Source organism: Nylanderia fulva, unplaced genomic scaffold (assembly GCF_048542155.1).
Source record: "Nylanderia fulva isolate GAGA-0341 unplaced genomic scaffold, ASM4854215v1 Scaffold2, whole genome shotgun sequence".
Lineage (NCBI taxonomy): Eukaryota > Metazoa > Arthropoda > Insecta > Hymenoptera > Formicidae > Nylanderia > Nylanderia fulva.
This window is the reverse complement of record NW_028190263.1, coordinates 8188719-8213817: the sequence shown is the minus strand read 5'-3', so window position 1 is coordinate 8213817 and position 25099 is coordinate 8188719. Positions and strand designations below refer to the sequence as shown.

Genomic DNA, 25099 nt, shown 5'->3' with positions numbered 1-25099 from the left:
AATGGAAGTGCTAGTAATTTTCCTAGGAGGATGGGGGGATTTCTTGCATCTCGCCACGTGTGTAATATGAGCTTATCACACAAAAATTTCTTATATTTTGTTTCTCAATTTTTACGAACTACATCTCATGAAATTCATAGAAATCTATCTCGTTGTATTAATATATCATTATTTATTTTTTTCAGTATCTGTAACTGCGATTGCAAATAATTCTTTTTAATCAAATAAATCGTTTTATATCACACATCAATTAGTATTTGTATTTTTCATATAGAATTATATATACATCTATATATTTTACTACTAGCCTAAAATAAAATATTAATTAAACATTTTTAAATATAATATATACATATATAAAAATTTATAAAAATATATATAATATATATATAAATCTATATATAAAACATATAAGCTTATATACATATATGTATATATGAACAATATTTTCCCGGGTGTTTCTTCGTGATATTTGCCGAGAGGGCGCGACGAGTGTTTCTATTCTATCTCTCGCGAGCCGTCATGAAATAGCACTGCGTATCCGATAAGATTCACTTCGTCGGTGTTGATTCGTCGAAGACGGTCGAGAAGATCGTGTGCAACGCGACTTCTGGAATAAAGAGTACGCGTTTATCCGCATGATCGTCGCTCGGACCAGGAGGGTTCTCCCTTTGCGCTCTCGCCAATTACGACGGTAGGAGGACTCGTCTTCGTCGCGGTGGTGCGCACCGGGTACGTACGCAAGTGTTTCGCGTCATCGTGATCCTGTCCGGGCACGAACAATAATTTCCGATCGACGGAATTATGACCGCCGCGAGCGGCGTGGCCGGCAGCAGCCCGCTGCCGAAATGGCAGCTCGCCCTGGTGGTCGGGGCGCCGGTCGCCCTCGGCCTCGGCTACATGTACTACAAGAACAAGAACAGCAGCAGCGGCGACAGGACCAGCAAGTCAGGACGTGACGACTTCAGGAGGGACGCGAGAGCGTCCTGGGAGAACGGGGCGACCGCCGACAAGCAGATCTCCATCGACAGCGACTATCCACCGAAAGTGCCTTCCTCGGCCGAGCCCAAGGTTGATCATCCATTTTTCAGTTGCTAAAAAATCCATTTATATCCATTTAATCCATTTAAATTCATAACAATTTATTTAATCCATTTAATTGATTAATTGAGGAGGAAAAAGTGAGAAAGTGTCTTCTACATTTTATTTGTTGGTTTTATTTTGATTGTTGCACAGCGATAACAATACATTTGATATAAGTTTTGATATATTATACCCTGCTAATGATGATGAGTCAGAATTCCATTGAGTTTATGCTGTTGTTATCACAAGTGATAATTTTCAGTAAATAGAAATATCAAATGTGCAAAAGATATAATTTAGTAATTGATAAATGAGAATTTTGCACATCTTATATTTCTATTTACTGAAAATTATCACTTGTGATGACAACAGCATAAACTCAATGGAATTCTGACTCATCATTATTGGCAGAGTATAATATATCAAAACTTATATCAAATGTATTGTTATCGCTGTGCAACAATTAAATTTTATAGTTTATTATAAATCAAAGATATATGTATATATATAAACCATAAAAGATAGAATGATAGAGATAGATAGGTAATATAAGAATATAAGTAATTCATGCAAACTTTTATTCTAGACTCCTTTACAAAAGGCGCAAAAATACAAGAATGAAGGAAATGCACAATTCAAAATGGGAAAATATGATGAAGCCATAGTACTATATAATAAAGCGATTGATGCTTGTCCAAAGGAGAATACAGAGGACCTAGCAACTTTTTATCAAAATAGGGCAGCTGCGTATGAACACTTGGTAAAATTAGTCACAAAAATATATATGGATATAGTATACAAAAGTGTATTTGTTAATTGTCTGAATTAATTATATGTATTATTTAGTTCTTGTACGTTATAATAGTAAACTTGCAGAAAAAATTTAGTGCTGTAAAGGCAGATTCTACAAAAGCATTGGAATTAAATCCAAAATATGCAAAAGCTTTATTGCGTCGGGCACGTGCTTTGGAACAGTTAGAAGATTTGGAAGCTGCCTTGGAAGATGCCACTGCTGCATGTATTTATGAAAGCTTTTGTAATCAGACTTCTCTTGCAATGGCCGATAAAATCTTGGCAAAGCTTGGTCAGTTACATACATGTAAAACATTTTAATATTAAATAGAATCTTGAACAAAAGAAAACTAAAAAATAAAAAGATAGAATATAAAGTAAAAATTATTTTCAGGAAAGCAACATGTTCAGGAAAATTTAGCAAACAAAAAATTTATAATGCCAAGCAAACATTTCCTTAAGACTTATATTATATCTTTTCCTAATGATCCAGTATTTACTAGACTTGAACATCCAGAAGATATTCCAAAGTAAGAATTAGCAGAAGAGTTTCTATGTAATTATGATGTTTAATTAAATTAAATTAATAATATTGTTATTTTATCACACAGATTTTTCAAGAAACCATTAGAGGCGTTGAAGAACGAAGAGTACGATAATATAATACCATTGTGTACAGAAATCATTGAGAGCTTGGAATTTAATACATTACCTTCATCTAAAATGGAAGTACTACTTTTGCGTTCTACATTTCATCTTCTCTTGGGTCAGCATGATGCTTCGATGAAAGATTTCAATAATGTATTGAATAGCGAAGAATCGTCCAAAGATGTAAAAGTAAACGCCCTAATAAAAAGAGCGACGTTATATATGCAACTCGACATGCCACAAATGGCTTTCAACGATTTTGAATTAGCTATTAATACGAATCCAAGTTATGGTGATATTTATCATCATAGAGGACAGGTATTATACATTTTTTCTAGTGCATATTTTTATGTGAGTAGACTAAGATTATATACCATAAAGTAATTTAATAACAATGATATATTTTCTATCAATTTAGGTGTATTTACTTCTGAATAGAATATATGAGGCAAAGAGCGATTATGATAAGGCAATTCAATATAATCCAGACTTTGGTGTTGCATATGTGCAAAAATGTTATACAGATTATCGTTATGCAATTTGCAACAGAGATATGGAATCAGTTGAAGAGGCAATGAAAGATTTTGAGAAAGCTTTCATAAAATTCCCGAATCGTTCTGATTGTTATATGTTGTATGCTCAGGTATGTAGATGCAATTTCTTAATATTAAATGAAATAGTAAATTTACAAAAAAGAGTAAATTATTATTAAAATTTTTACTATTACTATATGTATTCTGATTGCATTGATTAAATTTTTAATGATTATAGATGATGGCTGAAACTGAGCAATACGACAAAGCAGATATGTATTTTACTAAAGCAATAGAAAAAGATCCAAAAAATGCAATTGTCTATGTACATAAAGGCTTATTGCAGATACAATGGAATGGTAATATTGATAAAGCTGTGGAATTCTTTCGTAAAGCGATAGAAATAGATGACAAATGTGAGCAAGCATATGAATCTTTAGGAAGTTTTGAAGTGCAAAGGTATATTTCTTTAATGTATTATTTCTCTGATTAAAACTTGTTTCATGAATATATATTTATTATCAATTATATATATTTTTTCTTATAGAGGAAACATAGAGGAAGCAATAAGGTTATTTGAAAAAGCTTTGGAACTGTCTCGTACAACTATTGAACTCACACATTTATATGGTCTGAGAGATGCTGCAAAAACGCAACTTAGTTTACGGAATAGATTGGGTATGGACATCAGGAATTCGTCCCCCCGATTCCCGCGTCTTGTGTGTTAAATTATCGAAAAATTAAAACAATAAAAGAGTATGCACTGTTACCAAATCCAAAGGATCAAATTTTGTATTACGCGTATCCATCTTCATCACACAGGGTATCAGAAGAACTGATCAGGAATATATAAAAGTAGTTTATTCTATATTATTTTATATTAAAAGACTGTGTGGACCTTATATAACAGCATTTTATTTCTAACTGCATTTAACCTTTTCAGAAATGATTTCTTGAAGTTGGAAAAAAAATTTTTTTTTAATTATATATTTATTCAAAATTTATTTATAAATTATTAAATACAGAAAATTGAAAAATATTTGAAAATATTTAAAAAAAAATAATGTATGCATATGTAATCATTATGTAATAAGTTGATTACTCATGAAAAAATTTCATAAAACTTTAAACCACGGTGCTTTAAACGTACACGTGTGTCAATATCACTGAAGAGGTTAATTTTTTATTTACATAAAAAAAGTTAGTGATATAAAAAATGCGTTTGCATAAATCATCAAAGCTTTAAGGTGTTGATTATAAACTTTTTTGTTTTTGTTTTATAAGTATATTTGTTGTGTTAGTATATGCAAACATTAAAATTTTATATGATACTATATTTAAATTACGATTTTCAGATTTTGAAAGTGTAAAGCACATATTTATTAATCCACTTGCTCAAAGCACTTTAAACTGAAATAATAGAGACAGTAGCCTATTATTAACAACAAGAATTTTTTGTATTATTTCTGGTATATGGAGTCTGGCAATAATGTTTTTAATTGAACTATATACAATGTTTATATAATAAGAAATTTATATAGAAAGCTGTATTTACTTCTTATTTTTTATCCTATAAGAAAATAAAAAAAATACATTACTAAATATTTTTAACATATTTTAGTACAGAAAATGACATCATATAACTTGAAGAAAGACCTACGAAATTCTGTAATAAAAAGATAAAAGAATTATGATCACATACACACATATATGTAAAATAACTTTAATAAATTTGTAATTTACAATATAATTTTTTGAGAAATCTTTATTTGCAATAACTCTCTATTAAAGAGTAATATAATCTTATATAAACTGCTAATTGTATAAATCACTCAAATATGTACATCATATTTTTTATACATAAGAAAATATGTAATTTTACGTTTATTTAAACGTCATAAAATATGGAAGCTAGAGGATATCTAATAATAAATGCCAATATACTGCTAATAATCTGAAAAACAATTAAGTTTGTTATTTTCAAAATGACTTATAAATGTACTTATATATATTCACTAAAAAATATATATTGTTACCTGAATTATTAATAGGATTGTTGTTAGTGTTGACTCTTTTAATGGACCAGTGTTGATCAATATAAAATTAATTAAAGTTAGATTATTGCAAGTTACAAAACCTTTTCTGTTTTCTTGCCACTTTATCAATTTAAATGTTTTTAGTATCCACATTGATAATCTTCCTAGAGTAAAAAGAAAACTGGAATTTAATTAATTGTTATATAATAGTAACATATAAAATATCATAAACACACACAATTTCTTTACTAATATATGAGTGTGTCATATTATAAATTATTATTGTACCAATTGTGTTAAGTTCTGATTTGTAAAATACAGTTATACTAGGCTCCAATTTATCAGTTTCTTTATTATACCTATAAGTAAAAAAGATATGTTTATATTATGTTGTCATCATAAACTCTTTAATAGAATTATTTATAAATAATTCAGCTATCTCTAAAACTTACTTTGGTAATCTGTGTCTAGGACATGGTACATAATGAAAAAGTTGTAACATGCTGTACAGAAAATTAATTATTTGTGGGATGAAAAACAATAAAGTCGTTTTGCTGAAATGACCTACGATACCAACTACAGCAAAAGTCATTCCCGAAAGATAACAAAACGTATCACCCGCAAAAACCTGCGATGGATACCTTAAACACACAAAGTTATTTCTATATATATATATATATTATTTCTATATATATATATATATATATATAATTATTAATTCTATTATTACATATATTAATTTTAAAATAATGATATATATGTATATATATATATATATATATATGTATTACTATTTAAATGCATCCTAATCTGCATCAAAATTGCAATCAAAATATTAATTTTAGTTTTTGCTATTTATAGAAATCTGCTAAATATTCTAAATATGAATATGAAAATTCCTGAATATATGAAATTATACATCATCTGCTGAAGAAGTCAATTCGAGATACGCCATTGCACGACTATAAGAAAGGATGAGAAGAACCACCATGATGACTATACAAGCACGTGAGTGCATTTGAAAAGCATATCCAGCTAACCAAGAAGAGGGAAGCTGTGTAACGTCGAGATTCAGCTAGTTTCGTTTCCTCAACTACATTCTCATCGAAATAATCCGAGCTCTGAGTCATAAACGATTCAGTTGTGCCCGATAACGGGGATGATGTATATACATGCAGACGCAGGCAGTCAACGAGATGCCTCTCTAAGACGCGTGCGCCTCGCGAATAGTCACGATCGCGTTCACGACGAGAGTGTGTGCATGTTGGTCGACGACAGCCGGCTGGCTGGTCTGGTTCGGCACTCGGGCGTGGTTTTTCAGGCGCGGTGTGTCTGTGTGAGCTGCTACCCGGCCTAGGAGAGACGAGGCACCCCCCGAACATCTTCGAGCCCTGATCAACCGGGGGACCGACCAGCCAGCTCAGCGACTGTCGACTAGAGGGACTGGAAGGATCGCGGCGTTCACGCCGGTTGCCGATCGTGTATAGTCTCGAGTCGTGGGATCCATTAAGTTCTAGTCTCGTAGACGACTACTGGCGTAGGACGATCGCGAGGTCACCGCGAGTTAAATGATACATCGCGACGAGGCCCTGGACCATCGAAAATCCGTCGACAGATCGCATTGTGAGGAACGCTTTATTACGTAATATTTATTATCGTAGCGGTGTCGATGACACATGCGTGCGGGGAGGAGCTGCCGGGACGTTTAACTCGAACCACGAACCCGATCGACGAAGCTATCTCGCGACTTTTACCGCAATGCGGTTCATTTGCGCAACGTCCCTTAAATTTCGCCGAAAAATTACAATTTGATTACATATATATACATACATATATACATATATATATATATATATATATATATATATATATATATATATATGAAATATGAAACTGGTGAAATGAGGTCAATGAATTTTCTGTTAGACAGAAGTGCGCGATATATATATATATAAATTGTGTTGTGCATTTAAACTGAAAATTGATTCCAAATAAAAATGTAAATTGAGAAGACATGTTCAAACAATTATATATTATATTAATAATAGTGAAAAACTAATTTGTATTCTGCTTTCAGATGATGCTGATGGGATAAGACTAACGAAAATGTCTTTGACAGCCAGCAAGCTCTTTCTCCAGAAACATAAAATGAGATATTAGACGTTTCGTGCACAGGGATCGGTGCCATGCAGGTCCGCCTAGATGGGAAGCTGGGGTTGCTGTATACTCTATTGGTTTTGCAGGTTCTAATTGTTATGATCTATGTCGCCACAACCCCACCAGCTGAATTGACTGCGTCAACGACCCGTGCATCTGTCAGTTTTGTCAAATTTGAGGCGTCGCAGGTATAATTAATGCAGATTTAATACACAAGTGATTCAAGATATTCTATAATAGAAAAACTAAAACTTGCTTTCCTCTGTTAAAGGAACTGCAAATAAATCAAGGCAATCATAAAAAATCACCAATTTACCAGACAATCAATGGGGAGATAGTATTGAAAGATGTCAAGACTTTTAGGCTGTTTGAAATATATAATCGCACTGTATGCTGGAAATTTGGAGTAGATGAGCATAAAATGAGAAGCAATGAACATCTAGAAAGATGTATTTGCAATCAAGGATGGCACGGCTGGGACTGCGGACAGCCCGAAGTCGTATGGAGGGCGATTATGGCGTCGAAGCAGAACATTAGTCTAAAACGTCGTAAAACAGCTAGACACATTATCCATACCTTCTTTCTGAGCGATTACAATTCAGGCATCGCCGAAGTGATAGTAGAGGAACTCTACAACGTGGTGGATCTTTTTGTGATTTGTGATTTTAACAATGCAGAGGATAATTTCCGACACAAACTGTCCAAGGGACTGTTACAACGGGAGCAAAGAAAGATCTTATACATCAACGTAGCGACTAAGTCTCGCAAACCATCGAGGATAGTATCGAAATACGTCTGGGATAAAATCAAGAGTGTGGTACAGAATTTAAAGGACGATGACATCTATGTAATGACGGAACCCGAACAGATACTGAACTCCAGGGCATTAATGTTCCTTAAAGTGTACGACGGTTGGGCTCAGCCTATCGGATTTAGATTAAGATGGTCGGTATACGGCTTCTTTTGGCAGCATCCCCTCAAAACAACGATAACGCTCGGCGCATACACCGTCGGTCTGATGCGTAACGCCTATCAATCTAACTCACTTGTATTGCGACAGCAATTAGACGGAGACACCAGCGAGAGAGATATTTTAGGATTAGTCATAGGAGATTTAAATCATTACGGCGGATGGTACTGTAATCTGTGCCAAGCGCCTGCAAATATTATTATCGGTCTTCGCAACAAGGTCCGGTCTAAGGAGATTCATATCGAAAAGACTATAGATGTGCCGTTCGTTGAGGATCTAATAGGAAGCGGACTATGGTTAGATGGTAAAACCAGTCTTCTGAGAGCTTCTAAATCTAGAGATTCCTACTTTGCGCCTGAAACGATTCTCAATAACACATGGAAGTACGATTGGCTAATAGAAAATTTTTATGCTAAACTAGATTACTATTGACATACTGGTCGCACCCGACTGTGATATTAATTTATACTCGATACTCAATGTACACTAATGTAATATTATATACACTGAATTTATATACATTAAATATTACGTTGATGAAATATAAACGTTAAATGGTTTATATATACAAAACTCATATCCTTAAAAATTTAGAATCTTCTATGTTTAAAAATATTCCTTTCATATATTTAAATTTATTATTGTAATGTCAAAAAAGAAATTATTATTATTTACATTTTATGTAAAAAATATACTTTTTCTTTCAAAATATATTTTTTCTTTTTATATATACATATATATTATCTAAATATAACTTACCAATTAAATTTGAATAATGCAAGGGAAGTTGCTATGTAAGGCATCATAAAGTATATTGAAAATTGATGCGCCTTCCATTGACTGCCAAATAATTCTATAATGTTGAAGATGAGAATGCTTGTGGCAATGATTAAACTTTGGCCAACCTCCAAACCATTGATTCCAGCTAATATATTTATCGCATTTGTACAGAATACAGCCAACATTCCCATATACACATAGTAAAATATCCACAAATCCAATGAGAAACTAAACCATGGTCTCAATGGTTTTGGTATAATGATTACCGTGGAATTAAAGTTAACATAGTAAACCATCAATAATGGCAAAGATGCTATAGTAGGTAAAAGTAACTTGTGTCGCCAACGTAGGTCCAAGACATCATCGGCAAAACCCAAAAGTAGCATACAACATATGGATAGTAACGCGGCCAGATATTCAACAAACTGTAATACATGGAAAGTTTGTACTTTGTATTATTTACATATTTATGTATTGTATATTCATCTTAAAATTAAATATATAATAATATCATAAACAAATATAAATATATCAAATGAAATAAGTTCTTAAAAATATTAAAAAAATGTCCATCTAAATTGAAAAAATTTGTTGACATTAGTCGAAAGAAACAGAGCATTGATTAAACTACTATTAACGTTTTCTCACCGTACCGTGTCGTATGGAAACTTTTCATTTTTTAGTATATGATTTGTAAATGGCACTGGAATAAATAGGAACATTGTTATAAGAAACACACATCCAGTGACAACGCCTATCGCCTCCGGTCTGCAAGAATAACTCGGCTATGTACACGCGATTCATTGTGGACAGCGAGTTAAAGAATACACGAATAAAATATAAAAATATTATATGCAAAATAACATTAGATTCGAATGATTTTTTGAATCTAACTTACATCTTATCACTGATTCTCTTATTCATGTCAATGCCGTAGAGGTTAGCTTTGACAAACATGGATTTTATCCTCGGAATTACGTGAACAGTCAAGTAGTATGCACTCACAGACATTATTGCATTGATACATATTGGAAATAACAATACCCACGTTTCGTCTTCGATGTTCATCTTAAAACTTGACACGTGTAACTCCAGTTTTAACCACGCACACACATTCACACAACCGAATCAACGTCACCGCACAAGCTACAGAAGCTGGTATCTATTCCGACACGACTCGTTACGTGGACAACGTAATTGCCACATAATTTACATTGATAACATTTGATCGATCAATCAATTTACGATTACTGTAAAATAGATTATTCATTTTTAGGTTCCGCGCGTAGACGCCGCCAGCCGCCATACGGACTGATTATCGAAAATCGACATATCAATATATCGACCTATCGATATCGATTGGCGACCTATCGATGAGTAAAATTTCTGAACGTACCTTATTTGATCAGCACTTGTAGCAGTAGAAGTAATCAAATTATTGAAAAAAATATTTAAAAAATGATTGTATTATATATTATTTAATAAAGCAATATATATATATATATTTATTTATTTGATAAAAATATAAAAGTTTTTCTTTATTTATAGCGTAAACAGAGTTTACTTTGTATATGTTTCATTGTAATTATATATTTATAGTATTTAATATATAAATATATGTATAATAATCACAGTGTAATACACGCACATATAATATGTTAAATAATATATATACATATATATATTTTTTTATCATGTTCACACATATGTCTTATTATCTTATCATATAATATACTATGTTTAATGCAGTGTTGCATTATATTGCTCAATATTTTTAATAATGACTTGTTCATTATATCATCAACTCGAAAAAGTTACGTCTAACGTAAAAGTCAAAGGCTATGCGCATGTGTCATTATTAGCAATAGTTAAACACAGACGCATCTTGATCTTATTTATTTAATAAAATACTACTCGGAATCACGATTTTAATTCTCGTCTAAAAGTCTTTTTTCATGATTATTAAAATTAAATAGTCTATTTAAGTATATTTTCTAATATATTTACTTCGTGACACTTCAACAAATACATTATTTGAAAAACCGACGAGGGCATAACCTCCGTGAGATGTCATCGACCACATGTATTGTTTTTGATAACTAAATCATAAAAAAAGTATCACAATCGATTGCGAGGCTTATATTTAATTCTGTATATATTCAGCTTTCACTTTTGGTAAGTGAAAAAAGTATACATTTGCTAATTTTAATTATCAAATTAAATAAGAAATACATAATCACAGTAATCAGTTTCATCTTTTTCAGTCAATGGACTACGAGAAGCAAAAGGATGAAGTTTCTGCATTGCAAAGTATCTACAATGAAGAGGAATTTTTATATTACGAAGAAAACGGTCAATTTAACTGCACTTTTAAAATATTCGTAAACCTTCCAGAACAATTTCTTTTGACATACAAGGATTTGAGACATGAAGCGGATTCTAAGCAAGAAGTACAGATATCGTATTTGCCACCTTTAACATTAAATGTTACATTGCCAGAGGATTATCCATCCGTGTCTGCTCCTACATTTACATTATGTTCCTCTTGGTTGCGTCCAGTAATGCTGTCAAAGCTATGCAAGAAGCTTGACTTGTTATGGGAGAATAGCAAACAGGAAATTCTGTTTACATGGATGGAGTTCCTTCAAGACAAAACGCTCAAATTCTTGAAAATAAAAGATCATCTGGATATGGATTATATGTATACGTCGTACAAAAAGACATTGGAAAAATTACAGAATTTGCAAGCAAATAAGGAAATAGATGAACAATATAATAAACAGTGCAACAGTGAAGTTAGTAAAGAGAGTGGTGTATCAAAGAAGAATAATGTCATTGATAAGAGAGCCATTTTAGATTGTTTAATTGGTAAAAATCCTATTCAGGTATTGATTGATTACAATGAGAAATGGAAACAAATTGAATTCAAAAAAAGGTTTTATACATGTAACATCTGTTTCACTGATAAATTGGGAGAACATTGCACACAGTTTTTGCCTTGTACTCATACTTTTTGTAAAGATTGTATCAAAGGTTACTTTGAAGTAAAGATTAAAGAAGGAAGTGTACAAAATATCTGTTGTCCTGAAGAAAAGTGTAAATTTGAAGCTACGCCTAATCAGGTAACTATTTCACATTATATATTTTTGTTATTTAATATTGAAGTTTTGTGTAAAACTATTGCTGGATATATTTACAGATAAAAGACTTAGTAAGTTCAGAGTTGTTTTCAAAATATGATTCCCTACTATTAAGTACTACATTAGACACTATGATGGACATAATTTACTGTCCAAGACGACACTGTCAATATCCAGTCACTCGTGATCCCGATGAGTATATGGCAAAATGTCCCGTTTGTCAATATGCATTTTGTGTTCGTTGCAAGATGGTTTATCACGGAATAGAACCCTGTAGGATTAGTTCAGGTACGTATCCTAAATCTTACTTTTAAGACGATTGCATTCTATAATATCAAAACATCTACATTACTTATTTTTTGTGTTTAATCTTAAAAAATTTGCATTAAAAATATATTAGATTTTATAATTTTGATTTGTTAATAGCTGAGAAACAACGATTATTCAATGAATATCAATCAGCCAGCAACGAAAAGAAAGCAGAGATGGAAAAACGGTACGGCAAGAGGCAACTTCAAACAATGATGGAAAATGCTATGTCTGAAAATTGGATCAATGATAATAGTCATAATTGTCCTCACTGCAAGACAGCAATCGAGGTATTTAATTACGAAAAATCAAGCTTGTTGCAATCAATTATACGATACAATCGAATTGTAATCTCGATGTTTTATCATTTACAGAAATCGGATGGCTGCAATAAGATGACCTGTTCACATTGTGGCACATATTTCTGTTGGTTGTGCGGCACGCGGCTCAATCCCGAGACGCCTTACTTACATTTTCGAAATCCGGAATCCAAATGTTTCAATATGTTGTATCGTGGTGTAATACCCGATGAACCGGATGACGATGACGATGACGGTTTCGATTTTCACGCCGAATATTTGGATTATTATTCCGATGATGAAGAATATATCGATGAAGATTTCATCTTGGAGTTCGACGAATAAACTTAAATTAAATCGTGTATATATATATGTACATATGTACACCTTGCTTCTAAAACAGGAGTCGGCTACGCCCTAATTAGGCGCGAGTCATTACCGTGTCTCTTGATATATTATATGATCTTTAAATTTGCGAAACAATCATCGATATGTCTCAGGACACGGTTTTCTTGATTGCTGTTTATCATAGTTAAATTAGATTGTTTTATGCACTGTGTTGTAAATTTTATTTCTATTGAACTTGAGAAATGTTTTTATGAGAGTACGTGAATCTAGTTTTCTCGTAATTGCTATTGTAAAATTAAATCGCAAAATAAAAATTATTTTTTTAATAGTAACTTTATATATATATGAATACTTTGCTCTCCCTTTAAAATAGAAAAAGATTTTGTCACAGTACAAAAAATGATAATAATGTCTTAAATTATTGTATATAATGAACATTGATATCTTCAATTTTTTATATATTTAATTAGAAAAATTAAATTAGACAAAGTTATATCTCATGTAATTGCGTAAAAAAAAACATCCTTAACATAAAAGTGCGTATGTATAAATACACAGATTAATTTTTGCAATAATTTAATTTCTTATTCGAGAAAAAGTATAGGTGTATCAATCAGTCATAAGCTTGCATTGCAAATTGGGTTGCTCTATTTCAAAACGTATGGAGACATTTTAGACAAAGCTGCAACACAGGCAGGCAAATGGTATTCGCGTCTTTTAGTATTCCTCGGCGCCTTCTTCACCCTCGCCTTCCGCGGAGTCCATTCCGACCTCTTCGTAATCCTTCTCCAGTGCGGCAAGATCTTCGCGCGCCTCGGAGAATTCTCCCTCTTCCATTCCTTCGCCGACGTACCAGTGCACGAATGCACGCTTGGCATACATAAGATCGAACTTGTGATCGAGACGAGCCCAAGCCTCCGCGATGGCGGTGGTGTTCGACAACATGCAGACGGCGCGCTGAACCTTTGCAAGATCGCCACCCGGAACGACGGTCGGTGGCTGATAGTTGATGCCGACCTTGAAACCAGTGGGACACCAGTCGACGAATTGGATAGTACGCTTCGTCTTGATAGTGGCAATCGCTGCGTTGACGTCTTTGGGCACGACATCGCCACGATAAAGCATGCAGCAGGCCATATATTTACCATGGCGTGGATCACACTTGACCATTTGATTAGCCGGCTCGAAGCAAGCATTTGTGATCTCAGAGACAGAAAGTTGTTCGTGATAGGCTTTCTCGGCCGAAATGACGGGTGCGTATGTGACCAGAGGGAAATGAATTCTTGGGTAGGGTACCAGATTGGTCTGGAATTCCGTTAGATCGACGTTTAGGGCACCGTCAAATCGCAGAGACGCCGTGATGGAGGACACGATCTGACCGATCAAGCGATTGAGATTCGTATAGGTCGGTCTTTCGATGTCCAAGTTGCGACGACAGATATCGTAGATTGCCTCGTTGTCGACCATAAATGCGCAATCGGAATGTTCAAGAGTGGTGTGCGTTGTCAAGATCGAGTTGTAGGGCTCGACTACAGCCGTGGAGACCTGTGGTGCAGGATAGATAGCAAATTCGAGCTTCGATTTCTTTCCGTAGTCGACAGATAAACGTTCCATCAACAGGGACGTGAAGCCAGAGCCAGTGCCGCCACCGAATGAGTGGAAAATAAGGAAACCTTGCAAACCAGTACATTGATCTGCCAACTTGCGGATGCGATCGAGCACGAGATCGACTATCTCCTTGCCGATCGTATAATGACCGCGAGCGTAGTTGTTTGCAGCATCCTCCTTGCCAGTAATTAATTGTTCCGGATGGAACAATTGACGGTAAGTTCCAGTGCGAACCTCATCTGTGCACAAAGATTCAAAAATTATAGTAAAATTTATTGCACATTTTTTAAATTTTTATCAAATGAGATAAAATTGTTGAAAAATTGCATGGATGAAATACATACCAACTACAGTAGGCTCCAAATCGATGAAGACAGCTCTGGGTACATGTTTACCAGCACCAGTCTCGCTGAAGAAGGTGTTGAAACTGTCGTCTCCACCTCCGATAGTCTTATCAGAGGGCATTTGACCGTCCGGTTGAATGCCATGTTCCAGGCAATACAACTCCCAGCAGGCATTGCCGATTTGTACACCAGCTTGGCCAACGTGGATTGAGATACATTCACGCTAAATAAATATAAATCACAAACATTAATGTAATGTCAAAGTTTTTCATTTTCAGATATAAATAAGTAAAACTAAGGTTGTGTCTCAATGTTAGAAATGCTGAAAACTTTATTGATCAAACAAGATAAAAAAATTTTTGCTTTGATTGCCAAAATATTTCATTTTCAGATATAAATAAGTGAGACTATAAGGCTGCATCTCAATGTTAGAAATGCTGGAAACTATTGATCAATCAAAATGCTTTCATTACTTGCAGCGTCGAGACAGACGCAGCACGAAGCCTGAAATAAATCAATACAATGAACTTTCCAAAATGGCTTATCCAGGTCAATGTCCTGAATATTCGTACATTAAAATATTCAAATAGTCGACAAACTTATGACCCAAATATTAATATAATAATAGTTAACGTAAATTTATTAAGATTAATTACTCGTACAACACGAATTGTCTTCAGACAAAGGGATGACGCTATCTAAATTTAGCCTTAACCGGCCGGCGTTTAACCGTTAACAAAATGGCCGACTTCTTTTCAAGAAAGCCGATGGGCGACGTCAACGAGACAGATTGACGATTCTACGCGAAGGAGCGAACCTGATAAATTATCGACGACTCACCATTTTGTATTGTAATTGATTTCTTGTCTTCTCTTAGAAAAACAGAGCCAAGTAGCCGCCGCAGAAGAACGATAGTTGGCGAAAGCAAGTAATGGAGCTTTTGCTAACAACTACGGTACGTTCGACGTCCGAGCAACTATTGGGTATTGGGCGAGCGACGCCTAACTGCGCCCTATTTATACCCCCTGGAATCGACCGTTCCAGCGCGCGCTGATTGGCGGACGGTGACGTCATGCCGCGCCGCGATTGGTTCACCTGACCGCGGCACTCTTCCCTCCCGATAGCCGTTTCTACGCGCCGACGAAATAGCTCCGCCGAATAATTGACATTCGTTTGATTATTTTCTTCCATAATACGCTTATTTCGCGTCCTACAATTTATGTAAATTGTCGAAACGCGCGGGAATAAATATTTCTGCGATTATTCGATGAGAATGCGACTTTTTGTGAAATTTCACGTTTGACATTTATATATGTATATATGTAGATGTACATGGTGTTGCTAGGCAGGAGCGAATGTATGAGACATTCGTGTCAATTGCACCTTATTTGGGCCGCATCTTTCTTGAGGCATGACCGAATCGTTTTCTCCAGCGTTTCTTTTTTTGGTAAAACGGAAACCCACCGAGGGAAACGCCCATATCATTCTGATTAAGGAAATGATAAAATCGCATTTGACAGCAGATATCTCGTTTGACAAATTAAAATTATACCCTATTTAATCCTGGTAATTTTTTATTAATATCTGAAAAGGATTGACGATTCTGCATTGAACGTTTTATGATTGATTAAATTTTCATTCGAATTCATGTACATAATCATATACTTCAGACGATGATAAGTACAGTTATGTTGCTTGCATGCAACGATGACTCAGGCTCACTTATGAGTCAGTGAAAAGAGTGTACATAGAAAATATGAAAAAATATAACAGAAAATATTATTCTTTTTCTAATACATGCATGAATTTTAAATTTGATAAAATACATAATTTGTAAGCACAAATAAAAAAGAGAAAATTATTGTATTATAGAATATTACATGATATTTCTCTCTTTTCATCTTTTGTTACACGACATATATTTTAATTAATTTTTTTTTATTTTCTTGCAATCTTCTAATTAGAAATCATTTGAAAACATATATTGAAATATAAAATAAAATTAGAAAAATATACAAACTGCTCTGCAAACTACTGCTCTATATATATATAGTTGGAGGTATATTATTATTGTTCGATCTGTTTTTTAAATGGTTTTCGGCATGCAATAACCACTGAAAGTTTCACGTTCAATAATATAATTATACAAAGCATTAAATGTAGATGCAAATTGCCCAAATTGGAGATGCTTATAACCTTCAATCCCCCATAATTATCAGTCTGACAAATTAGCATTTTATTTTCAGAAAGATCATTTTGTGTTTGAAGTACATTAGTAAAAATAATATATGTTATTAGTAAAAAGGAGCAATCTGAATAATATAAAAATAAATATTATTCGTCATACGCACATCCAGATTGATTTTATATATATATATATATACCAAAATGTTAAAATATTTATATCAAAATTATATGGATATGAAAATATATTATACGCATATACAGATATATTACTCGTCTTCTCCAATTAATATAAAAATTAATGATGTTACTTTTTTGTAATTGATAAGAAAAGAGAAATTTATATTTCTATATATAGAAATACATATTGATATATATATGTGTGTGTGTGTGTACTTTTATTGGACGTGATTTGACGTGATTATCTGTGACAGCTATGTTTTGACAACTGTATGTAATTTTATTGTGAGAGACTGAATAACATTACATCTCGTGGATTTTGTTACATTAAAAAAAAAAAATATATATATATATATATTTGTGCAGAGCATCGAATCTGATCAACGTAAATCTAAATTTCTCATCTAATCTAGATTTTTTTATATCAGCTGTGATCTAGGATTCACTGAATATTGCTCAATATATGTACTTTTCAATGCATATGTAAAATAACGTTAAATATTAACCGTTTGTGCCTATATTTTTTATTTTAAACAAATGTGTCAACGATCGAAGTAAATAAATGTTAGGTTAGGTTAATTTCACATTTTATATATTGACAACACACAAGATGATTAAAATTATTTATAATAATTAATAATAACTATACATTTGATGTGACAACGACCAATTTTAAATTTCATAAAAATAAGATAATAAAAAAAAAAAAAACAGTGCGAATGAAATAACAAATTTAATTGATGCAAAATGCAAGCAGAAGTAAACAGCATATTGAAAAAGTCATTGCAAAAAGCTAGAGAACACAACAGAACTGGAAATGTTGGAAAAGCTTATGCATATTACACTATTGTTGTAGAATTATGTCCAGCAAAGAGATCGGAAATTGAAGAAACATTTACAGATGTGCTATGTAAGGCGCAGTATATATATTGTTTAACATTCTTATATAGTTGTAATAGTGATAATATATATAAATGTTTATTTTTCAGGTGAATGGGGAATACAATTAGCAGAAGACAACAGATTTTCAGATGTTATACGCTGTTATAAACATTCTTTGGATATTTATCCAAATAATGCTCGTATGCTCAATAATTTTGCAGCACACTTGTTACGGTAATTTTATATAATATATTAATACTAATTTTTCACTTTATATTTATAATAAATTGTTAAAGTTATTGTTTTTATATATATTGTTAAAGGAATAACAATCCTATAAGAGCACTACAGTATTTAAGAAGAGCTTTGAAAGTTGATCCGAACTTTCTACCGGCAGAACGAAATTTGCAAAATGCATATAGTATGGCAGTGGACAGATGGCACTTTACAATGCTTAATGACAAGTGCAGAAACAATGCTTTTGAGAAAGCTATATGCAAGAGAATTAATCAAGGATATGATACAGTGTTGGATGTTGGAACTGGTACAGGTCTTTTGAGTCTATATGCCAAAGCTGCAGGAGCCACAAAGGTGTATGCATGTGAATGTTCTGAAATAATGGCGCTAATTGCAAAGAATGTATTTGAATCTAATAATGCAACTGATATAAAGTTAATACCAAAACTGTCATTCGATCTCAAAATACCTATAGACATTTCGGAAAGGTATGCAACAATATATATATTATTATATATTATTTTAATATTCTGTATTGATTTAATTATTATATTAAATGCATTGATTAATATGAAAAACACATATTATTCTAGAGTAAAATTAATAGTGACTGAAACATTTGATGCTGGCTTATTTGGAGAACTTGTAGTACCATCTTTGATTAACATACACACGAAGATTTTAGATACGGATGGTATGGTAATACCTATGGGTGCGACAGTTTATATAGCGGCTATTGAATGTGAACATATTAGATACAGATCATCGGTGGTTTTTGATAGGATAAAAGATAAGAGTACTTTAAATTTTAATAAGGTATCTATATTATCAGATGATGAATATTACGATACAGAAAATCTGGAAAAAGTTCAAATTAATTATGTAACAGAACCACAAGTTCTGTTTAATGTAGATTTTAATAATTTGTTACAATTGCAAGAATTCTGCAAAGATGGAATAAAACAAATGTTACAAACAAAATGCAGATACGATGGCATCCTAGATGGTTTAGTTGCTTGGTTCAAGTTATATCTGGATGAGGAAATTACGCTGGATTCTTCGGATGGGAAGACTTGTTGGCAACTTGCTGTTTTTCCGGCAATACCGATTATATGCCATGAAAGCGATATCTTGACGATAAAAGCGGAAACATTGAAGAGTAAATTGAAATGTTCTTATAGCGCGAGCAATGCGCAATCAAGCAAGGATTGTAAATTTTTATATCGCTTGCCAAAAGAAGTAATTGTCTTTCTAAATGACTTTAATTATATCGAATTGCTCACAGAGATCGGTAGATATCAAGAGAATAAAGAGATGAAATATATTTTGGATACTTCGCCTTTTCCAATTTACGGGTTAACACTATTAAAGGAATATAAAGATAGTAAAATTTTATACTACAAAACTGACAACGAAACTCTTCGTTTTCTGATTGAACAAGTAGCTCAAGATAACGGGCTTCGAGAAAAAGTGCATATAATATCAAATTATGATGAAATTCCATATTCTTTAGATTCTATATTAGTTCATAATTTTGACATTAAAGGTGAATTGAAAGACGATCGGGATAATTATTTATTTTTCAGGTATCATACTTACCCATTGTATATAACATTTATATATATATATATTTTTTTTTTTTTTTTACACTTTATTTAACTGTATTCTGATCTGTTATATCATTTACGTTTTGTTCCAGGTACTTACTTAAAAAACCAAATGGTGTGTTATTGCCAGAAAAAAATTTTCTTATGGGACAATTAGTGTACTCAGAAGATTTACCAAACATGGTTTATGTGCAAGATGTAAATCTCCAGAAATCACCCAATAATCCTATTTGTCTTGATATAGTATGTTACTTTTTTATATAATTTAAATTATGTGTATACTATGTATATTCAGTGTGACAAAATATCAGAGATTAAAATAAAATATTTATATGTCAAGTTACAATAAACATATTTTTTTTAGAGTTCAGATAATAAAGACAATCTACAAAATAATACAACCAATAAAGTAAATAAAAGTACAAATTATATAGTTGCAGAACATATTAATAATTATAAGGTAAGTCATTTAGGATTTTATACAAAGTTAAATTATTATTATTATTTATATTTTTCGTTAATTATGTTTATATTATTACAGATTAATCAAATATTTGATTTGAACTCGAGTTTGTATTCATGTGAGATCATGTCTGAGGTACAAACACTAATAGAAATAAATGAAATGGAGACTACCGAGGCAATCGTGAATTTCGGGCAAATAAATAGCATAAAAAAGAAAACTTTACCAAATGCCTTAATATGCTGGTACAGGGTTCAACTTAGTCCACATCATATACATGATACAGAGAAGAATGGTTCTTTTATGAATCATACCGCAATCGTTTTTGAAGATGAACTCAAAAACATTATTTTGAAAGATAAAGAAGTAAAAATTAAAGTCCATCAGATGAAAGGTTTAATAAAAATCACAGTACTAAATTTGTGAAATGTATACAAAAAAGAATAAACTATTTTATAGTTTTGTACAATTTCTTGGAATATGATTTTTACAAAATAATACCTCTTTTATTTCAATACATTTTAAACTATTTTATACACTTTTCTACATAATATATAAATATATATTGCAATAACTTACAATATATATTTATATGTTGAATTTACACATTAAAAGAAAATATTAATATAGTTATGATATATTGTACAAATAAAAAAAACTATTTTTGTCAAGTTGGATAATAGTATTTCAAAGTGTATAAAAAGTGTATAAATGCAGTATGAAACCTTTACAAAAAAATACTGATCATTTTCTTAAGAAGAGTTAATACATACTTATCTCTCATGTAGACTGTCCTATAAATCATTTTGTCGACAACAAAGTTTAACGGATTTGTTTCTTCAATAAATAAGGAAAATAATTTTTTGACTGATATAGAGCCAAAAAATCTATGTAAGGGTTTCACATATATAAACATATAATTACACATTAAGATATATATTATATATTAGATTATATATTGATCAACTTTAGGGTATTTTTTCATGTTTGAATTTTTTATAATTTTTTAAACTATAACTTTTAGAAAACATCGATTGTCTTTTCGTGTTTCAGCCTATTAAAAATTTGTAGACGAGCAATTCATTGATGATATATCTATAATTTACTAGAATTGCTACTAGTCAATATTTTACATACAAATGGTGCAACTTTTTCAGGATAATTATTGTGAACATCATGATTTCCATCTATGTTAATTATTTCAACTTTGGTTTTAGGATTGATTGAGTTCATTGCTATTTCAAACAGATCTTTATATCGACTTAAAACACCACTTGATGGACGAAGGACGTATATTGGAACTGAAAGTCTATTATTTAATTCAATTGCCATGTGTGCAGATAAAAACATAAAAGGTTGATTTTTTAATCTTATATCTCTATTATATATATACTTTTCATTTACTTTTGTAACTGCACGCTCAAATAATTCATCAGCAGCTTCTGAAGTTAAAGAAGCAAATCTCAAATTTTTAAAAGCATATAAAATTTCTTCTTTAGTATAAGATGTTGGTTCTATATTTTTACCCATTTTTATTGAAAGTGCTGATGCAGTCTTAAAATATGTTACACTGTCAAATCCATCATAATCTATAATAAATCCGTCTATAGCAATTAATTTTTTGATTCTATGAGGCTGAAAGATACTAAATATTAAACCAATTTGTACACCCAAACTATGCCCTATGTAAATACAAGTTTTCCATTGTAACGCTTCTAAAATGTAATGTATTATATGTGCATAATCTATACTGTCTATTAGTAGCCAAGATGGAAAACTTGACGACCATCCATGGCCGGGTAAATCTATGCATACATAATAAAAAAAATTTATCGGTAAATAGTTAATTAATTTATTAAAAGTTCCTGCATTATCTTGAACACCATGCACCAGTAAGACAGGTTCTCCATTAGATGGGCCATATGTTTTGGCAGCAACATGACCCCAAGGCACGGTGATCTTTATTTCCTTGTGTTTTATTTCAGTCATTTTTAATGATTGTTCTCACAGTGTATAACTTGTTGGACAATGTACAACAATCTCGTTCACTGAAATTAGGAATTTAAAAAAATGTATTCTATATGTATGCTAATATAAAACAATTGCTAATGTAATACAATGCTAATCTAAAATAATATGCTGAATGTATGCTAATATAAAACAATTTATATGTGGACCAGTTACAAAATTTAGAATTGCTAATTTATAATTAATTTTTTTTACAAATGTGCTTTTTTTAGAAATATCTCGTTATTTAAAAAAATATATTATATTCACATGCTAATTTTTGAATATTTTTTATTCAGTAATAAGATTCAAATTGAAATTACTATCAAGCATTATATTACTATCAAGTATTATATCAAACAGTCAAATTTCTCAAAATAATAATTTTTTCTTATGGAAAAGCTTATTTTTATATAATTACTTGAACTTGAATATCAATTTTAAACAATAGTTATAAATATAAATTTTAAATTTACAATATACATTTTTTACATGCAATATATGCAACATGTCATATCTTATTAATAGATTAACATTCCTTTTCAACTAATCATCTACATAACATTATGTAAAAATACATAAATAACATAAGTATAATAAAAATATCTATTTTATCTTTCTTTTTTCAATATATCACTTTTATTTTTGCAATAAATATATTTTCAAAAAGCATTACAAAATTTTATGCTTAACGTCTTGAAACGCTTTGCCATGTTTTAAACTATCTGAGAAATTATCTTATTTATACAAGTATTTCTAGAAAGTTGTTTCCTTATTAATTTTGTGTAATGTTTTTCTTAAATATTAATTTCTAAAAAAATTTTACATAGCAAAATAAATGATATCATTCTGAAACATATCATAATTAGTTAAAATCTATTCTTTTTTTAACTTATTTTTTTACATTTAAAGCTAAATTTTTTTGACAAAAGTAATAAATAAAAGAGAAAAAAATAAAACATAAATAGAACATACCTTTTTTATGTATCTTTTGCGATATTAATACCGCATATAAGTAAATATATTTACACTTCTGCAATCTACATGATGCAAGTTTCAACTGTCAAGTTATAGACTGACTGTGAAGAAATATAATGAGTATGCATATTTGCAATTCAATTTTTTTTCTTCAATATCATGCTTTTTATCATTCTTCCTCCATCATACTTTGTTATTAGTAACTTATATTTTATTATTCATGAAGGTAATCTCTAAAAACAATCATTTAAATTATACTAGTATAAATGCAAATCTCTCAACATGATTATCAGTTTAATAGAATTTTAAATTAGTTTCTTTTCTTATGTAACAACTCAAATGCAAAAATCTACAAAAAAAAACAACGATCTAATGTTTTTAAACTAGTTTTATTTCATTTGTTAACCTAATACTTGATATTATGGACAAACAACTATGGAATTTGCATAAAAAAATATCGCGGTCAACAAGTTATACCAAAGAGAGAAACAAATTTTCATAAATCCTATGTATATCTGTAAAAGTAATTTTTATTAATATATGTAAATAGGAAGGAAAACAGAAAAATACAGAAAATTAATTAAGTTGCGTAATTAGATATTAATTATATTCTGCTTTTCTTTCTTATATTTATTGTTTATGTATTGTTAATTGATCACAGGAAGATGAATGAGAGAAAAAAGAGAGAGCAATCAGTTTTGACTTTTGACAGTTTTCTCACCTTGCTATTAAAGCATGTGGCGACATCAATCTAGGAGTTTTCAAGATAACATAATCTCTCTGACATAAATAAAATATGATACAAATGGCTATCGAATAGAGAATTTTCAGTCTCGAAAATATTTTTATTTGAACCAATCGTGTAACAGTATTTTTTGGAGTTTGAAAACTATTGGTTGTGTTCCTTTTCAACGGTGAAAGCGTCAAAAGGAACGCAGCCATTGCTTCAATTTAGGAATTAAATTCCTTGTTTCTTATTTCTCTCATTGTGTCTGAGTCTTTATACTTACTTTATTATAATTATAATTTTTATGCTTAGGTCAATTATATCATTTTGCTACATAATATATAAATAAGTAATATAAATAAGCAAATAAAAACAAAATTTTCAAAATTTTTTTTATTTATACAGGATGTTTTATGCATATTATTTTAATATTAAATACATAAATTTTAAAAAATTAAATAAAATGTATCAGAATTATTTTAATACATATTAAGATTATAGAATTAAAATTATATAAATATGTAACAGAGTTTTACATTTCAGTAATTTTTTTCCTTAACATTTACATTTCCGCAAATTCTGTTGATATCTCATCTTATTCAAACTAATTAATTGTATTAAGTTTGCAATTATTTAAGCTATAGTATTAATATACATTAATAATAATAGATAAAGTACATAGAGGTACATTACATTATAGTTAAAATGAAAATAATAGTTCTGAGACATCCTGTATGTATGAAAAAATTGCATATTTTTTAAGAAGCTAAAAACATATCGTTAATTA

At 31.1% G+C, this 25099-nt stretch overlaps 7 protein-coding genes across 9 annotated transcripts; 4 read left to right on the top strand and 3 right to left on the bottom strand.

Annotated features, from left to right (window-relative positions):
* Positions 1-493: 493 nt before the first annotated feature.
* Positions 494-4806, top strand: Tom70 (translocase of outer membrane 70). Its single transcript, XM_029310480.2, has 9 exons — positions 494-1071; positions 1670-1843; positions 1960-2167; positions 2270-2405; positions 2487-2841; positions 2942-3166; positions 3295-3515; positions 3604-3734; positions 4412-4806. The coding sequence occupies exons 1-9, from the start codon at positions 805-807 to the stop codon at positions 4468-4470; spliced, it is 1776 nt and encodes a 591-aa protein (XP_029166313.1). The 5' UTR covers positions 494-804; the 3' UTR covers positions 4471-4806.
* Alg7 (Alg7 dolichyl-phosphate N-acetylglucosaminephosphotransferase) lies at positions 4804-10331 on the bottom strand. Of its 2 annotated transcripts, none has more exons than XM_029310482.2 (7): positions 9898-10331; positions 9653-9767; positions 8979-9424; positions 5545-5733; positions 5381-5451; positions 5093-5256; positions 4804-5010 (listed from the first exon to the last, which is right to left on the bottom strand). In XM_029310482.2, exons 1-7 carry the CDS (start codon positions 10065-10067, stop codon positions 4945-4947), a joined length of 1221 nt encoding a protein of 406 aa, XP_029166315.2. In that variant the 5' UTR covers positions 10068-10331; the 3' UTR covers positions 4804-4944. The 2 variants fall into 2 exon arrangements, with proteins under 2 accessions (XP_029166315.2, XP_029166316.2); XM_029310483.2 differs by having other exon boundaries at positions 9653-9784; positions 9898-9961.
* Positions 6040-8767, top strand: Mgat3 (beta-1,4-mannosyl-glycoprotein 4-beta-N-acetylglucosaminyltransferase). Its single transcript, XM_029310481.2, has 3 exons — positions 6040-6715; positions 7170-7437; positions 7521-8767. Exons 2-3 carry the CDS (start codon positions 7279-7281, stop codon positions 8649-8651), a joined length of 1290 nt encoding a protein of 429 aa, XP_029166314.1. The 5' UTR covers positions 6040-6715; positions 7170-7278; the 3' UTR covers positions 8652-8767.
* A 413-nt stretch (positions 10332-10744) lies between the features above and the next one.
* On the top strand, positions 10745-13427 carry LOC114937076 (E3 ubiquitin-protein ligase RNF14). Of its 2 annotated transcripts, none has more exons than XM_029310432.2 (5): positions 10745-11174; positions 11249-12121; positions 12199-12427; positions 12566-12738; positions 12823-13427. In XM_029310432.2, exons 2-5 carry the CDS (start codon positions 11267-11269, stop codon positions 13090-13092), a joined length of 1527 nt encoding a protein of 508 aa, XP_029166265.1. In that variant the 5' UTR covers positions 10745-11174; positions 11249-11266; the 3' UTR covers positions 13093-13427. The 2 variants fall into 2 exon arrangements, with proteins under 2 accessions (XP_029166265.1, XP_029166264.1); XM_029310431.2 differs by having other exon boundaries at positions 10746-11174; positions 11264-12121.
* Positions 13428-13654: 227 nt separating this feature from the next.
* On the bottom strand, positions 13655-16045 carry LOC114937077 (tubulin alpha-1 chain). Its single transcript, XM_029310433.2, has 3 exons — positions 15888-16045; positions 15048-15270; positions 13655-14942 (listed from the first exon to the last, which is right to left on the bottom strand). Exons 1-3 carry the CDS (start codon positions 15888-15890, stop codon positions 13813-13815), a joined length of 1356 nt encoding a protein of 451 aa, XP_029166266.1. The 5' UTR covers positions 15891-16045; the 3' UTR covers positions 13655-13812.
* A 1518-nt stretch (positions 16046-17563) lies between these two features.
* Positions 17564-21069, top strand: LOC114937075 (protein arginine N-methyltransferase 9). Its single transcript, XM_029310430.2, has 7 exons — positions 17564-18321; positions 18401-18527; positions 18617-19018; positions 19124-20116; positions 20230-20380; positions 20502-20597; positions 20679-21069. Exons 1-7 carry the CDS (start codon positions 18159-18161, stop codon positions 21024-21026), a joined length of 2280 nt encoding a protein of 759 aa, XP_029166263.1. The 5' UTR covers positions 17564-18158; the 3' UTR covers positions 21027-21069.
* On the bottom strand, positions 20625-24380 carry LOC114937094 (serine hydrolase-like protein). Its single transcript, XM_085482164.1, has 3 exons — positions 24307-24380; positions 23583-23818; positions 20625-22648 (listed from the first exon to the last, which is right to left on the bottom strand). The coding sequence occupies exon 3, from the start codon at positions 22587-22589 to the stop codon at positions 21696-21698; it is 894 nt and encodes a 297-aa protein (XP_085338290.1). The 5' UTR covers positions 22590-22648; positions 23583-23818; positions 24307-24380; the 3' UTR covers positions 20625-21695.
* Positions 24381-25099: the final 719 nt, after the last annotated feature.

Excerpts from the sequence above, each read along its gene's own strand:
- LOC114937094 (XM_085482164.1), bottom strand. The coding sequence starts at position 22,589 with ATGACTGAAATAAAACACAAGGAAATAAAGATCACCGTGCCTTGGGGT.
- LOC114937075 (XM_029310430.2), top strand. The coding sequence starts at position 18,159 with ATGCAAGCAGAAGTAAACAGCATATTGAAAAAGTCATTGCAAAAAGCT. Across the intron at positions 19,019-19,123 it reads CCTATAGACATTTCGGAAAG|AGTAAAATTAATAGTGACTG; the intron begins GTATGCAACAAT and ends ATATTATTCTAG. Across the intron at positions 20,598-20,678 it reads AACATATTAATAATTATAAG|ATTAATCAAATATTTGATTT; the intron begins GTAAGTCATTTA and ends ATATTATTACAG.
- LOC114937076 (XM_029310432.2), top strand. The coding sequence starts at position 11,267 with ATGGACTACGAGAAGCAAAAGGATGAAGTTTCTGCATTGCAAAGTATC. Across the intron at positions 12,122-12,198 it reads TTGAAGCTACGCCTAATCAG|ATAAAAGACTTAGTAAGTTC; the intron begins GTAACTATTTCA and ends ATATATTTACAG. Across the intron at positions 12,428-12,565 it reads ACCCTGTAGGATTAGTTCAG|CTGAGAAACAACGATTATTC; the intron begins GTACGTATCCTA and ends ATTTGTTAATAG.
- LOC114937077 (XM_029310433.2), bottom strand. Across the intron at positions 14,943-15,047 it reads TTTGGAGCCTACTGTAGTTG|ATGAGGTTCGCACTGGAACT; the intron begins GTATGTATTTCA and ends CTTTGTGCACAG.
- Mgat3 (XM_029310481.2), top strand. The coding sequence starts at position 7,279 with ATGCAGGTCCGCCTAGATGGGAAGCTGGGGTTGCTGTATACTCTATTG. Across the intron at positions 7,438-7,520 it reads TCAAATTTGAGGCGTCGCAG|GAACTGCAAATAAATCAAGG; the intron begins GTATAATTAATG and ends CCTCTGTTAAAG.
- Alg7 (XM_029310482.2), bottom strand. The coding sequence starts at position 10,067 with ATGAACATCGAAGACGAAACGTGGGTATTGTTATTTCCAATATGTATC. Across the intron at positions 9,425-9,652 it reads AAAAGTTTCCATACGACACG|TTTGTTGAATATCTGGCCGC; the intron begins GTACGGTGAGAA and ends CATGTATTACAG. Across the intron at positions 5,734-8,978 it reads GCATTATTCAAATTTAATTG|GTATCCATCGCAGGTTTTTG; the intron begins GTAAGTTATATT and ends TGTGTGTTTAAG.
- Tom70 (XM_029310480.2), top strand. The coding sequence starts at position 805 with ATGACCGCCGCGAGCGGCGTGGCCGGCAGCAGCCCGCTGCCGAAATGG. Across the intron at positions 3,167-3,294 it reads GTTATATGTTGTATGCTCAG|ATGATGGCTGAAACTGAGCA; the intron begins GTATGTAGATGC and ends TAATGATTATAG. Across the intron at positions 3,735-4,411 it reads TAGTTTACGGAATAGATTGG|ATTTTGAAAGTGTAAAGCAC; the intron begins GTATGGACATCA and ends TACGATTTTCAG.